At 31.7% G+C, this 14,451-nt stretch overlaps 2 protein-coding genes across 3 annotated transcripts; one reads left to right on the top strand and one right to left on the bottom strand.

Annotated features, from left to right (window-relative positions):
* Positions 1–2,374: 2,374 nt before the first annotated feature.
* On the top strand, positions 2,375–8,270 carry LOC123700288. 2 transcript variants are annotated; one of them, XM_045647465.1, is made up of 6 exons: positions 2,375–2,537; positions 5,364–5,484; positions 5,710–5,916; positions 6,167–6,403; positions 6,678–6,964; positions 7,216–8,270. In XM_045647465.1, exons 1-6 carry the CDS (start codon positions 2,525–2,527, stop codon positions 7,608–7,610), a joined length of 1,260 nt encoding a protein of 419 aa, XP_045503421.1. In that variant the 5' UTR covers positions 2,375–2,524; the 3' UTR covers positions 7,611–8,270. The 2 variants fall into 2 exon arrangements, with proteins under 2 accessions (XP_045503421.1, XP_045503422.1); XM_045647466.1 differs by lacking the exons at positions 2,375–2,537; positions 5,364–5,484 and adding an exon at positions 5,493–5,634.
* Positions 8,271–9,552: 1,282 nt separating this feature from the next.
* LOC123700287 (splicing factor ESS-2 homolog) lies at positions 9,553–14,171 on the bottom strand. The gene is made up of 8 exons (XM_045647463.1): positions 13,906–14,171; positions 13,121–13,274; positions 12,630–12,764; positions 12,136–12,329; positions 11,585–11,758; positions 11,109–11,302; positions 10,318–10,446; positions 9,553–9,904 (listed from the first exon to the last, which is right to left on the bottom strand). The coding sequence occupies exons 1-8, from the start codon at positions 14,059–14,061 to the stop codon at positions 9,625–9,627; spliced, it is 1,416 nt and encodes a 471-aa protein (XP_045503419.1). The 5' UTR covers positions 14,062–14,171; the 3' UTR covers positions 9,553–9,624.
* Positions 14,172–14,451: the final 280 nt, after the last annotated feature.

The following is a 14,451-nucleotide window of genomic DNA, read 5'->3' as shown; positions in this document are numbered from 1 at the left end:
TGAATTATAAACTAGTTACAAGGTACAAAAAATTAATCAAACGAATAATAGGTATTAGAATTTGAAGTAATTTTAACAAACTTTAGGCTTTAAAATAGTAACTACAAAAAAGTAAAACATTCCAGTTTTCTATAAAATATACCTAGGAAACACGTAGGCAACATAGGTATTTATAATTATAACTTTAATGAAGGTCGTTATTTCTTACTAAGTACTGCTTAAAGCCCAAAAGGTATTAAATATTATAAGTACTAAACAGCAATATTAACGAATATATTGGTCAAAACTTCATTAGGGCAGTCAATCATACACACGTTGCAGTTTTTCTGAATTAAAGAATTATGCAAATAAATGTCCATAATATTATATCTGTTGTAAGATTCCCGCCTCGTGACTCGTGAATCGTCATAAGAGTACAATATCGAGTTCCCTCCCATTGAGATATACATATTACATATGGAGACGACACCCGCGCCTACATCACATATGTTCCGCTCAACATACGCCATATGGCGTAACTGTACGCTCATTTTTTAGTGAAACGCATCAAATATGCCTTCGTGTGTGTTACGATATTGCACAAATAATACAAATAATACGGAAAAGTGCAAAGGAATAAATTTCATCGATAAGTACCTAACTAGATAATAATTTTTAAAACTTAGAGCAAAAAAATGGCGCAAAGATTTTGTTCGTGGTGTCTCCTCCATACGTAGTAATATTATCTCAATGTTCCCTCCACGTGTAGTTGATCAAAATGAGGTCGACCGCTATGTGAATGTCGTACGCCTTCCCCATCGTACCAATTACCATACGACAATGTAACATTGGTAATTTAAAATTTTAGTGTCCCTAAATAAAATACACTCGAAGGAAACCCGTTTATTTTTGAAGATATCATAATATTGTTTATTGTGTTATTATAGCTAAAAGTTCAAGAACTTTCTTTTAATTACTTATTCTTTATCCTCAATTTATCTAGTTAATTACACAATATAATTATGTGTTATCTTAATCTAAATGTTTAATTTTTATATGTAGATTGTAGGTACCTATTTGGATAAAATTTGCGTACCTATATTTTGTACTATGCGATTTATCTACTTCTTAACATTTTTTAAATTATGTATACCTACTAAATGCCCAGTTATAGGGTCCTTATACACAAGACAAAGTTATTTTTATGTTTGTCTGTCGGTCTCTCCTATTTATCCGGACTTATCTCTAGAACGCATGTTAAGAATATTGAACTCATTATAAAGTAAATAAGAGAATATTATTGACAAAATAATTATATAATCATAAGCATTTTAACGAAATTCCCAGGAATGTTTATGAAAAACCGCAAGTCCACACTATAATTATTAATTATTACTAGCGGTCCGCCCCGGCTTCGCCCGTGGTACATGTTTACGTTTTCTTTACATAAGAACCATCCTCGTACTTCAAGGAATATAATAAAAAAAGAATTATCGAAATCGGTTCAGCCGTTCTCGAGTTATGCGCTTACCAACACATTTTGCGATTCATTTTTATATATAAGAAGATTATCAGTTAGGTACCTATGTACTCTATAATTTTAGATATGAAAAACATACGCAGTACTTAACTATATGTCCCTAAAAAAACAAGATTCATCAGATTTTAAGACCTTGTCTGAATGACGTCAAAAATGACGAAGATAATATAATCAAAATAAAAATGTAAAATAAAATAGATAAATTATTATGTAAGTAGTATTTAATTTAATCAAATTTTTATATTAACAATATTATGTATAACTGTTAAACCCAAGATATTTAATTAATTTTAACATAACAACGCGAATGTAAAGACTAACCACTATGTTGAAAGTTGATACTTGATACTAACAATTATTTTTAGATCATTACCATGATCATTACGTACTTTTAAATTGCTTGCAATGAAAAAATAAATAAAGGGCTCTCAAGGGGTCTCAATAGATAATACGAAAGGTCACAGAGAAGATAGATAAATTAATCACATAAATATAATATAGGTATATTGATTAAATCAAAGACCACCTTATACATAGTTGCCTACCAGTTTTAATGTTTATAAAATATAGTTTTCATTTGCAAGTTTCAATTAAATTAGTACAATATTTTCGTCTATAATTTTTATCAATAAAAATTTGTAAATCTCGAATATTTGAATACTGAAGGAACTCAGACCAACGCATATACATTACATTTATAGTCCTTATCTAGCTATCACGTTGTATCCGCAATCCGCAATGTAATATTCGCACTGCGACTGTGCGAAGTGAAAACGCGCCAAGCGATGTCATGGTAAGAGCGGTCATTGAACTCACCGACAGCTGTTGAAACTGACTTTTGTCTTTTGAGTTTTGGTATACGTATACCGTATATGGTTGACCACCGCGCGCGATGGTCGTGTTTGCCCGTATTGCATAATAGTATCGGAGGTTTTCTAACTGGTTTCCTGCCTTGTATGTGACCTTGATACGATATACAGTGTTAAATTAAAGTTATAAACAACAATGGATGTAAGCGGTGAGTTGTGATGTGCGTTGTTTGTATTATAAATGGACACCGATTATTCTATTTCCTTTGCAATATTCATAGTTTGTGTGCCGCCAAACGGTTCTATAGAAAGTGTATAGAAAGTGTATAGTGTATAGCGAGACTTTCACAGATTTATTTTAATTGTATGAACGAGCTTAATTTAGAATGTGGACAACATACAATTTACAAATAGGTGTAACTGATATTGTTTATTTTAGATGCTACGAAAATAGTATTACAATATATTTCCTATAACATTGTAATACTGTTGCTACGAATGCCGTACGATTCGTAGTAGCAGGTACGTGTACAAAACGAATGAACCGATTTTGATAAATTTGTAACTTGAACTTACACTTAGTTAAAAACAAATGATCATCATAAAATATTAAATAACAATAATTATTAATGGTGAATATAATTATATATTACCTATTAACTAATATAAAATAAAATAATAATATTTAGTACCTACCTATTTACTACCAAATACCGGTTTTTTATTTTTATGTTATGAATCAGCCGACGCTTTACCACTTACGAACTTCTATTACCACAACGATTTAATATTTCCAATACAAAAGCTAGGTAACTATTGATTTTAAGTATTTTGGTATTACAGTAACTAATAGCAACTAGTAACTAGGTACCTAGGTATTTAGGTAATACGTGGTACGCCTACTCAGGTCTATGTAACATCAATATTTTTGTATTCTTATTAGACAACTAGCTGTTCCCCGCATTGCTCCCTATAGCCTTCCTCGATAAATGGGCTATCTAACACCGAAAGAATTTTTCAAATCGGACCAGTAGTTCCCGAGATTAGCGCGTTCAAACAAACAAACATACAAACTCTTCAGCTTTATAATATTAGTATAGATAGTATCATTGAATAGTATAGATAAAGTTATTAGAACGCAATTAGGTATCTACGTTCTATAAAATAAAACTGCACGATTTGATTGCATTCTCTTATCTTACAAAGTATAGAGATAAATTATCTATAATGATGTTATCTCAAATTCCTTAACCAATTTGACTTGTATGTGCAATTACCTGATCAGCTAAGTCATTCGGAATAAATTAGCTCCAACTTCTATTGTTATTGAGTTTACGATGGTCGTAATTTAACAAAATGTATTTGATAGTGTATCAACAAAATAAAAAATTCCTTGTGGCACTTAAAGTATATTTGTTAATACTAGCCAACTTTATTTAACATTTTGAGTGTTTCTTGTATTCATCTAAATAAATATCCTCTTCGTGGGCAAAACGTTGGCGGGAAAATTGAAAACTCCGATTTGTAGATTATAGCATGGACCAATTTTATTATTTATAGGTATAGGTACTTTGTACTAGCACCTAAAAAGCTGCTGTTATTTTTTAATATGCAATACGCATTTTCTTATAATACTGACTAACTCCGGATATTTATCTACACTAAATAATATTAACTAACTATAAAGAGAAAATATTTTTTGTCTGTTTTTTGAATTGTCTCCAAAAGTACCTATAGGTCTGATTTTAAAGATTTTTTCACATATGAGAACTAATACTATGTTGCAACTACTTAGGTAACTAATTTGTGCCAAAAACGTCTGTAGGACGTGTTATCAGATTATCAAATAAAAAACCATATATTACGATAATTTGATTAGTATATACTTACTAGATAAAGTAGTAAAGGATATGATAAAAATTAGGTACAAAGGTAGTACCTACCTAGTAAATATATTAATTATAAACATAAGGTTAACTATGTTTTGTGAATTTTTTATCTTCACACAACAAACAACAACTTCAGACAAGTAAGTATGAATTGTGTATTTTGTTTATTATTACAGATACTCAGGTATCATATTATAGTACCTAATTGTTATTCAAAAGCCATGTTTATGGTACGTAGTCATTTATTACCACTACTTGTATACGTAGTATATTATTATTAGTATGTGCCACTACATAATTTATCAGACTAGGTACCTAGCTTAATTACCTACTTCAGATGATGACTCATGACTTTTTTTTTGCTACATTGTATCTCTTTTTAATTGAAACCAAAGTAGAGGTTCTCAGAATATTATTTTAACAAACCACACTCTGCAATTTATGAAAACAAACTGCTCGCCCTGGCTCCGTCCAGGTTGACTTTTTTATGCTTTTTAATTATTTTTTTAAGTTATTACGTACATATAATAGGTACCTAACTAATGAATATCTGAAACAAGTGGAGCCAAAATTCAAAAACTATAGATCTATACATATAATAAATCTGTAGAAGGGTCAATTCTGTACATTGAAAATATTGAAAAAAATAAAAAGCACGGGGTGTTACTGGACCAAACCCAAATACCTACCTGTGATTAAAAAAAAATTTGTCTGTCTAGTGTCTGTATGTTCAAGCATCACGTGAAAACGAATGGTTCGATTTCAAAGAAACTTGGTATAATTATTATACTTTATTATCCTGGGCATAAAATGGGATACTGTTTATCCTGGAAAAATACGTGGAATAAAAATAAATCTTTAGTTTTCAGTTTTATAAACCGACATCCGCGCGGACGGAGTCGCGGGCGAAAGCTAGTTTCAAATATAATTTTAAATTAGTATCTAAGGATAAACTTTTAGATAAGTCATGTTGTAATCTATCTATACCTATCTATAACGGAATAATCGATACAATTATAAACTTTATCACGTAAGCTTGATTTTTAGGTAAATATAAAATTAATTTTTTTGATGATTAATATTTAGGTACATAAAAAATTACAATCCGAGAAGTGAGGAGTTAACTAATCAATATTATTTTTTCAGTTGAAAAATTTATCGATGGGCTGTTTACAAAAGAGGCCACCGAGCAGCCCTCGGACACTCAGAAGCCAGAGGAACTTGACATGAGTTTACCAGAATGGTACGACGAAAAAAAGTTCAATCAGTAAGTTTATTGATATATAGTTAAAACATTTTAACTTTGCCTTATGTGGAGGAAGGAAGGTGGAATTCCTCCAATGAAAAAGGGAGGATCCTCGACCGGTACTCGCCTGTCGGAAAGTTATATGCTCTGTAAGGAAAATATTATAGATAGGTACTTTAAATATCCATTAATATAATCATTTTATTGAGAAATAGAAAATGAATTAATTTGTGCTCTTCTTTCTAGAGCACGCCGATTCTACTGGGACCATTGCTTCCAATTCAGCTCATCTATGCTGCTTGGATTGGTGATGGTATTCGCCGTGCCTTCCATACTAAAAGTCCTTATTAGTACACGAAGGTCGAATTCTGTGTTCACATCGTATCGAAGATACCTCTCTACAGTACTTCATACACAGTCTTGGTTCGAATATGACTTGAAACCAGGCAGCATGTAAGTGCAAATACTTAGTTAAAATACTGAGACGGTTCCTTTTAAAATGCAGAAACTACTCTCATTACCTCTACCACAGCCTCTACACTTAGGTAATATACCTAATACTTTTATATTTTATTGATCTCATATATATATGTCAACTAATAAACTTAAATTCTACCTAGTTACACTGATACTTCTGCATTTATTTGTAATTTAAAACGAACATCATGCTCTTTATTTTTAATTATAAATAAATATCTTTCAGATCCTGGAAATCGCTATTTACTGTACGCGTACGACATATAAAGGCCGGGTTAGGTGCAAAATCCAAAGGCCTAGGGACTGTGTCGCAAAGGGACTTGGCCCTTACACAGTTTGGCTTCATCGGCCCTTCTATGTTGAAACCTGATAAATTCGGAATAAGACAAATGGAGGCTGGGGACTGGGAAGCATATAATCATTTCTGGAGGACTATTGGTCATCTCATTGGCTTGGAAGATAAGTAAGTAAATTTCTAACATGATAATCACTAATGATATTATAAATTCGATTTATTTGTTTGTTAATCTTTCACGAAAAAATGCGGGTTCGATTTGGAAGAAAGAAAATTAATATAGGTTATACATAAGAATAACACACGAGCTATAGAATATATTATACTTACTTATTTTTTTCCACGTGTCGTGCTGCGGATGAAACCACGCGGCACAGCTAGTTATATCATAAAATTTATATTCCGAATTGTATGAAATCGAATAAATAAATTCTTTATGCAGATACAACATTTGCCGACCAACTTTCGAAGAAACCCGCCAGGTGTGCCAGATTTTGCTCGAGCGAGTATTCACTCCTTGCTTGGAGAATGTTCCAGAATATTTCGAGCACATGGCCAGAGCAATGTTGGACGGCTTGTGGTGTGTGAACCCGTCAATAGATGTGGACGGCTTGATGTACTGGACAAAATATATGGCAGATGTACCAGGCTATGTTTATAATGAAAGCGATAGATACACCTTCCAAAATCGCCTGAGAACTCTTTTAAAGGGCAAACCTGAAGACACGGGTAAGTTATTTATGCAAATCATCGATCGTCGTTATTTTACATCAATACTATTGCCACGCATCTGTCTAAAATTGCAGAATTTAAAAGTCAATTTAAATTCTTCCTTAACATTTATTTTAAATAGAGAAAAACTTTTTGTATGTGGATAATATTTATTTTTGAAACAATTGAAGGTAATGCAAATGTTACCATTAAAAATAGGAACGTATTAAATTGCCCAACATCCATTTTTTTTTTCATTATATTTTCAGGCGTGGAAGTCAATGCATTAATACCAGAACCACTCGTTGAAGGTACTTGCCGTTCAAAGCGTCTCCTTTACCTACACGACTACGACAAAATGGAGTCTGTGCCAGAGTACAAGAGCTTGAATTTTGGGGCAAGACGTAAAATGGCGTTCAATGCAATTCTGGGGTACATTTACAGCACGTGGTTAGGACGTTGGTATTTCAACTTGAACTTCAGGTTCAGTATTCTCCTCATGAAATACTTCCCGTACTTAGCTTTCTTCAGATTTGGTTTCTTCGCGTCCTTCGTCAATATCTTCGAAGAAGATCCGATAGATAACACAGAATTGAAGCCCAATAGCGAATATTTGAAACCAAAGCCTCCCCTACCGTGGTATAAGGAAATTTTATCTTTCTAATTACGCAATCGAGTATTTAATAATTAGTAATACTATTCCACACAGGCTGTTAATATTAGTCAAATATATATGCAAAAGTAATTTTAGCTTTTGGAAATTATACAGACTCGATATTCAAATATGTTAATACGATTGAGATTATTAATGTAACTTTAGACATAACAACCATGATAATGGGACCAATTTATATTTTTAAAATAATAATGTTAATCATAATCAATAGACAATAAAGTTTTATTTATTGTTAGACAAATTTATAGGTACGTATTAGTTTTATATATTAACTAGTATCTGCGTAGCGTTTAATATTGTAATTTATTTTGATACCTTTATCTGTTTATGTTCCCTTCAATTATACAAATTGGTAAATGCTCAAATATTATAAAAGTTGTAAGCTTTAAGTTTCAGGTATGACGTAATTTAGACGTCGATTCTCTCTTTTGAATTAATGTTATAAGATAAAGAGAGATAGCAATAGATATCCCTCAGATATGCTGTGAATATTTTTATGCGACGATGGTATCTATATTCAATATGGATAACTATGATTTATATTACTTATTATTTTATATTTTTGATACGTTTTAAATTATTGCTGTATATTTATGATATTATGATGGAATCAGTCATAGGAAATCTAGCTATTCTAATCTAAGCTCAGTGTTATAGGTAAACCAGAATCTGATGGCAATTAGGGAAATCAAAATTTTGAGTGTGCAACCCTAGGGAAAATGGACTGAACGATCTTGATACTGCTTATTTTTTAGTTTGTTCTCAATATCATTAGTCACATTACATAAGTGGACAATACTGTACTTAATAATGAGATATCCACTTAATATTATGTAGGTACAATTACTTACATAATATATAATATACATATTACTTTTATACAGGTAATACCTACATATTATTATTTACACATACCTATATTTGTATGTTCATTATCATGTGCCATGTGAAAATATCGCTGTATATCGATAGAAAACTAGACTGCTTATAATTTTTTATAAAATAAAATAAAAATAAAATAAAACTATGTTTATTTTCGTAAGTATTAACGGATACACACACTATAAAATTGACTTGGACAGCTTGGACTTGACGAATAGCCGTATTGGAAACTCCTGTAATAAGTTTTCATAAAATTATATTCCAATCAACAAACAATATTTTAGTTACCTACATATAATATTTTTTAATTGAAAGTATCAAAGCCGGTAAGTCCAATTTACCAATAAAATCTTTTAAATTGAAAATTGTGATGTGTTTGACCCTTCTTCATCAAATATTTTTGTATACACATTATAAACCACACCTCTTGCTTGTGATCACAGCGGCTTTTTCGACATTTTCGAAGATTTTTTAGACAAAATCCTAAAAATTATTTATCAACTGCAAAAAAGACAAATAATTTGACAAACAATTTGATAGTTGTCAAATAAGTTGCCACATGAAAATCTTTTATTTATTAAATATAAATATGCCATCAGATTCTGGTAGACCTATACCATTGTTTTTAACCTGTATTAAGACATTGACATTATACTTGACGAATGAGATTTTATTATTTATATTTATTGAAAACGTAAAAATAGAGGATATACAAGGTTTAAAAGTTATATAACTTGATAGGCTAATACAGTTATGTATTTAAAAAATACAATAAGCAATAAAATGTGACATTTAAAGTTAATATACATTGTTGCGTAACGCATCTATTGTATACAACTGGAATCATAAATTAAATTTACGAGACTATATAGTATTTTAATTACAATATATTAAACATTTTTTCAAGTTTGTTACAAAAAATAAATGATGACAATTATTGACACAATACAATCTCTTTCATTACCATATTATAATAGCACGGAGTAAATACAAAGTACTTTGTATTTACTCCGTGAATAGCACCTTTATGTATTAAAATAAAAACCTGTTTGGACTCATCATCACATTTAATCATAAGTTATCAAGCGTCTTAATTAATTTTAATACAATATAATTATTACTAAACGAAGAAGTCTTGAGCTTTTAATCGCGTTCTCTTTGCCACATTAATTTGTAATAGATTATCTGTTAGATTGTTATCTGTGCTTGTGTTGTCTGTGGTAGATGTTTTATTAGGTGTGGCAACCAATTGCCTTTGGGGTGTTGGTGTTTTGGGTAATGTATGTGTGATACCCATATCGTTGGGAGTGAGTTTCAAACGAGGTGACAGTAAGTGTTTTGCCGCCAATTTCCTTGCCGCTGGTGACATGCTTGCTAGCCGCTCCGTGTTCGTTCTGAAACTGATGAAAATTTTAAATTAGTCTCATTAGATACGAACGAAATGAAATATTTTTAAGTGAATAAGATTTGAAATATATTAGGTTCCTGTACTCAAAGGTACAAGTTGTTGCAATTATAAGCAGTATTGCTGCAATTATAAAAATATATGGACAACATTCCTGTCAATATTATAAAAGCGAAAGTCATTTTATATGTGTTACATATATTTTTATATCGATTTTACCTCTTCCCAATGCAATAGTCAGGGTAGTGTACACGATACGTGAGAATTTATCAGGAAATTGGTTTACCTATACCTGGCAGAGGTACGTGTACGCATAAAGATACAGGGTGTAGGTGTAAGTGTGAGTGTAGGTGTAAGTGAAAGTGTAGGTGTAAGTGTAAGTGTAGGTGTAAGTGTATCGTATATTACCTCTGTGGTGTAGGAGTACACCTAGGCGTGGTGGGCCGGCGGCGGCGCGCCACGCGCTCCGCGAGCTGCATCGCGAGCCGCTCACGAGCTCCCCCCTCGAGGATACGGTACGCGGCACCCGCGCCCACACTGCGGTAATTATCCACAATAAATAAAAATGAATCCCTATTTCCCTTGGTTGGATCGACTCGATATTTCTTATTTTTATTTATTAATTTATTTTAAAATTTAAACCATTAGATGACAGAGATCCATTAATGTCAAAATTATAAGTCACGTACTTAACTTAAAAGCTAACTTTAGTAATTTTTTAAAATTATGTTAATTATTATCAGGAGAAGGATCTAATGAAAAAAAAAAACTCAAGAAATTTTGCGCCAAAAAATTATGAAAATGCGAAAACATAACGACCATAATATAAAGTTTACGGGTTTGATAATTTCCGCGAAGGCAGGACAACGTCTGTTGGATCAGCTAGTCCATAATAAATTTCACCATTTAAACAGAAACAACTCACCAAGAATATTATAACCATTTGATATTGAAGCACTATAAACAACTAGACTCTCAGTGCATTGTGCATCATAGTATGTTATATCATGACCGTGAATTTATTTTTAATAAACTTTAAATCTAAAGTCGTTCTTATTTGATTTGCTTACTATATTAAAAATATTATAATATATTTTGTAAAATAAAACAAAGTCTATAGATATATCAATAAGTTTACCATGAAAATATGGACACCACTAAAATATTTTTTTAATAAATCAAATTTAAGAAATACTCACGCAGGCAACGGAGTGTCACCACCATCCAATCTAAAGGGTGTACCCTCGATCTCTCCCCACGTCATCAAGGGAGATTCATCAGGGCCATCACCAGGTCTTGGAGAGGGCGTGGCCACGAAATCGTACTGCCCAGTTGTTTTCTCTCCCGATATGCTTACACCATCTACACCGATTTTACCCTTGTCGTGAGCATCCTAAAAAATAAAAATAATGCATGACATAAATACTTGTGACAAGAAACAAGCTTTGTTTTTAAAGGGAAATGAAAAATTATTGATACTTTTCTATCCATCAAATATAATATAAAAAAAATCAGCATGAATTATCAGATAGTTTTACTATTCACTCCACAAATATAATATAAATAGTTTTATCAATATAACTTTCGTAAATAAAGTTTATTCTGAAGACAATGTAGATTTCTTAAGAATTTACAAATAAATAAATAAACAATCATAAAATAGTTTGTAGCTTACTTGAGATCTCGCAATAGCGCTTATAGTCTCCTTATTTTTAGCATAATCAAATGGTTGAACTTGAAGTCGCGTATTGTGATGCTGTAGCTCGGGCTTCGCACTCGGAACCTGGGATTCCGCCCCATCAGGCACATACATAATATAGTTTTTCGCTCGATACCGCCATGTGTCCAACTGAAAGACATTTTCACGTTAGGAAAGTTAAATAAAATTTTGCGCATATAATTTTCGTAAAAATTAAAAATGCTATACAGTTTTTCTACGCATTTAGCGGAAGTTTAACTATTTCCGACTAAATATTGTACCGACTAATTTGTTTTAAGTTTTACCACTTATAAAATAAGAACAGCGTTGAGCTGTAGAGATTATGATGATGGTGACTTCTTTTGAGAGAAAAGTTCAAGGCGTCATGGCAATAAGTGTAAGGCCACGCGTATCTTTTAATCTTGCCAAAGAACTTCTGACACGCATGCGTGGCACACACTTTTTTTTGTTGTAGAATATGTTGTCTTCACTTGGTATAGTAAAACTAAAAAAAAATAACGACTTACCTCATGTGGTCTCTCTGTCTGATCAGCCTGCTGTTCTATAGAAGGCAAAGCTAGTGCAGCATCAGCGATTGCTGCCGAAGATATTTCCGAGTTAAACTGTGATGCCAGCTTAGCGGCCTTCTTTCTGTTCTCGAGAGCTATAACTTTATCGTAACTTGCATTGTCCTCGCTGGTGTGATGTGCGAGAAATGAATCTGGAAGTTAATGGATTATTAGATTGTCTAAAATATATTATGAGAGTGAATAAATAACTAACTACTTGAACTAAATATTTGTTTCTTTTATTTGCCAGCAGTTCTAAAGGTATGCAAGTGATAAGGCAAATCTAAGAATTTTCGTATTAAGTGATAAAAAGACATCTTCAATTCTACATTAATATGAAGGAAAAAAATAATTGGCTATATTTTTCTAACAATGGTGACTAAGCATCTTTTCGAATACGAAAATTTATACATATTTTAAACACGTAAACACAACAAAATACAAATACATACCCAAACTATGATTATCTGTGATATCGTTGCACGAGTCCTTGGTTGTTAAGTTTACATCGGGAGTTCTCAAACCACCGTCAGAAGGTGAAGGAGGTCGATCTACACCAGGTGTGTCAAATGTGGCTGGAGAATTATCTGCAATCGTTATAAACATTTATTATACATATTCAGAATATTTATAACTGAAAAGACAAAAATAGTAATTATTCTCTTGAATAAATATTAAAAGAATAATAAGTGAAATATTAACAAGAATAGAAGTTTATTGTGTGTTGTAAAATATAACGATGGTGAATCAACTTTGTTTAAATAAAGTTGAGATCTTCTCAGAAATAAATCACATTACAAAAACGAGAAGACCTTTTTTAGGAGCAAACAAAATTGTGTAGGTCAGTTAGGAAGTTACAGATAGAAGAAAACAAACCAAAAAATGTAAAAAGGAACACATAGTATAACTATTTCTTGGTTTAAATGTTCATAAATTTACTTACAAGGTTCGGTGGGTGGTCTCGTACCACTGTATTTCCTTGCAATCTCTCTGAGCCGTGCATAATCTTTATTTTCAGTAGCTTCCAAAAAGTCATTTTGAGCCTTCAGCTTTTCCAAATCAGGAAAGAAATCTCTTTGAATTATTTTTGATATACCCTGGAGACAAATTAGAAAAAATACATGATTCACTTTTAAAACTTACATAATATAATATGTACTAGCTTACCGCCCGCGGCTTCGTCCACTTTGTCGAAAACCTAATAAATTATATACTAAAACCTTCCTCTTGAATCACTCTTATCTATTAAAAAAAACCGCATCAAAATCTGTTGCGTAGTTTCAAAGATTTAAGCATACAAAGGGACATAGGGACAGAGAAAGCTACTTTCTTTTATACTATATTATTATCAATTGGTATTTATTTGTTATTTTTTTGTTGAAATTTATCAGTTTCAGTGAATGATATAAAACCAGCATGATGTCTTAAGATGTAATAAGGTAATTTTTATAAAACATAACAAGTAAACACAAACACAAAAAACAAACCTATTATTACAACATATTAAACCACACTGTATCAAGCGAAGCTTGATTTATAAACTAAAACAATTGAGTACTTTGTGAAGTACTTGTATTTAAACTAATAATGTGCAGATACAGCAATGTTTGTGCATTATACTTAATTCTAGACGTCTTTAAATAAAAAAAATCGATCTTATTAAACATTAAGTTTTGATGGCAAAACTATACGCAAACTGTTTATAATTAAATTAAAGATCACACATACCTCTACATAATCCTCCTCATCTAAAACTTGTGTTTTTTTTATGAGTTTCCTTTTTGGCACTTTAGGGACTTTAAACAAAGAGCTCTCACTCTTCAATATTTGCATGTTCTTTAACGCCGCTTCCCCTGGTCTAGATGGCGATGGACTTTCACTCATTTTGTAATTTACATTCCCTTTATCACTTTAAATATAAGTTTCAATAATATGTATGTTTTAGCACAGCATTCCAATCACAGTTTCAATTGCTATAATTTGCCAATACAATAATGTCAAAACTCAAATGTCAAATGTCAATGTTGGATGCTGTCAATGTCAATTTTGTTTTTTTTTTTTATTATTATTAGATTGCCTGGCTAGGAGAATGTCAATTTTGTTTTATTTTAAATCCACGCTTTTGCATTCGTTGCACGTTGGATAGGTCTCGGGCTCCGTGAGGTTTATAGCAAAGAAAAGGTGTCTCTGGTGGCGAAACGGAGTTCGCCCGGTTTGCTAGTTTAGCATAAAATACTGTTATTCTTATCCTTATAGAACAGACACGTTGCCTTT

Source organism: Colias croceus, chromosome 19, assembly GCF_905220415.1.
Source record: "Colias croceus chromosome 19, ilColCroc2.1".
Taxonomy (NCBI): Eukaryota; Metazoa; Arthropoda; class Insecta; order Lepidoptera; family Pieridae; genus Colias; species Colias croceus.
The sequence above is the reverse complement of the archived record's forward strand: the minus strand, read 5'-3'. Positions and strand labels throughout refer to the sequence as shown.

Excerpts from the sequence above, each read along its gene's own strand:
- LOC123700288 (XM_045647465.1), top strand. Across the intron at positions 6,404-6,677 it reads CTCATTGGCTTGGAAGATAA|ATACAACATTTGCCGACCAA; the intron begins GTAAGTAAATTT and ends TTCTTTATGCAG. Across the intron at positions 6,965-7,215 it reads GGGCAAACCTGAAGACACGG|GCGTGGAAGTCAATGCATTA; the intron begins GTAAGTTATTTA and ends TTATATTTTCAG.
- LOC123700287 (XM_045647463.1), bottom strand. The coding sequence starts at position 14,061 with ATGAGTGAAAGTCCATCGCCATCTAGACCAGGGGAAGCGGCGTTAAAG. Across the intron at positions 12,765-13,120 it reads GAGACCACCCACCGAACCTT|ATAATTCTCCAGCCACATTT; the intron begins GTAAGTAAATTT and ends TAACGATTGCAG. Across the intron at positions 12,330-12,629 it reads CACAGATAATCATAGTTTGG|ATTCATTTCTCGCACATCAC; the intron begins GTATGTATTTGT and ends ATTAACTTCCAG.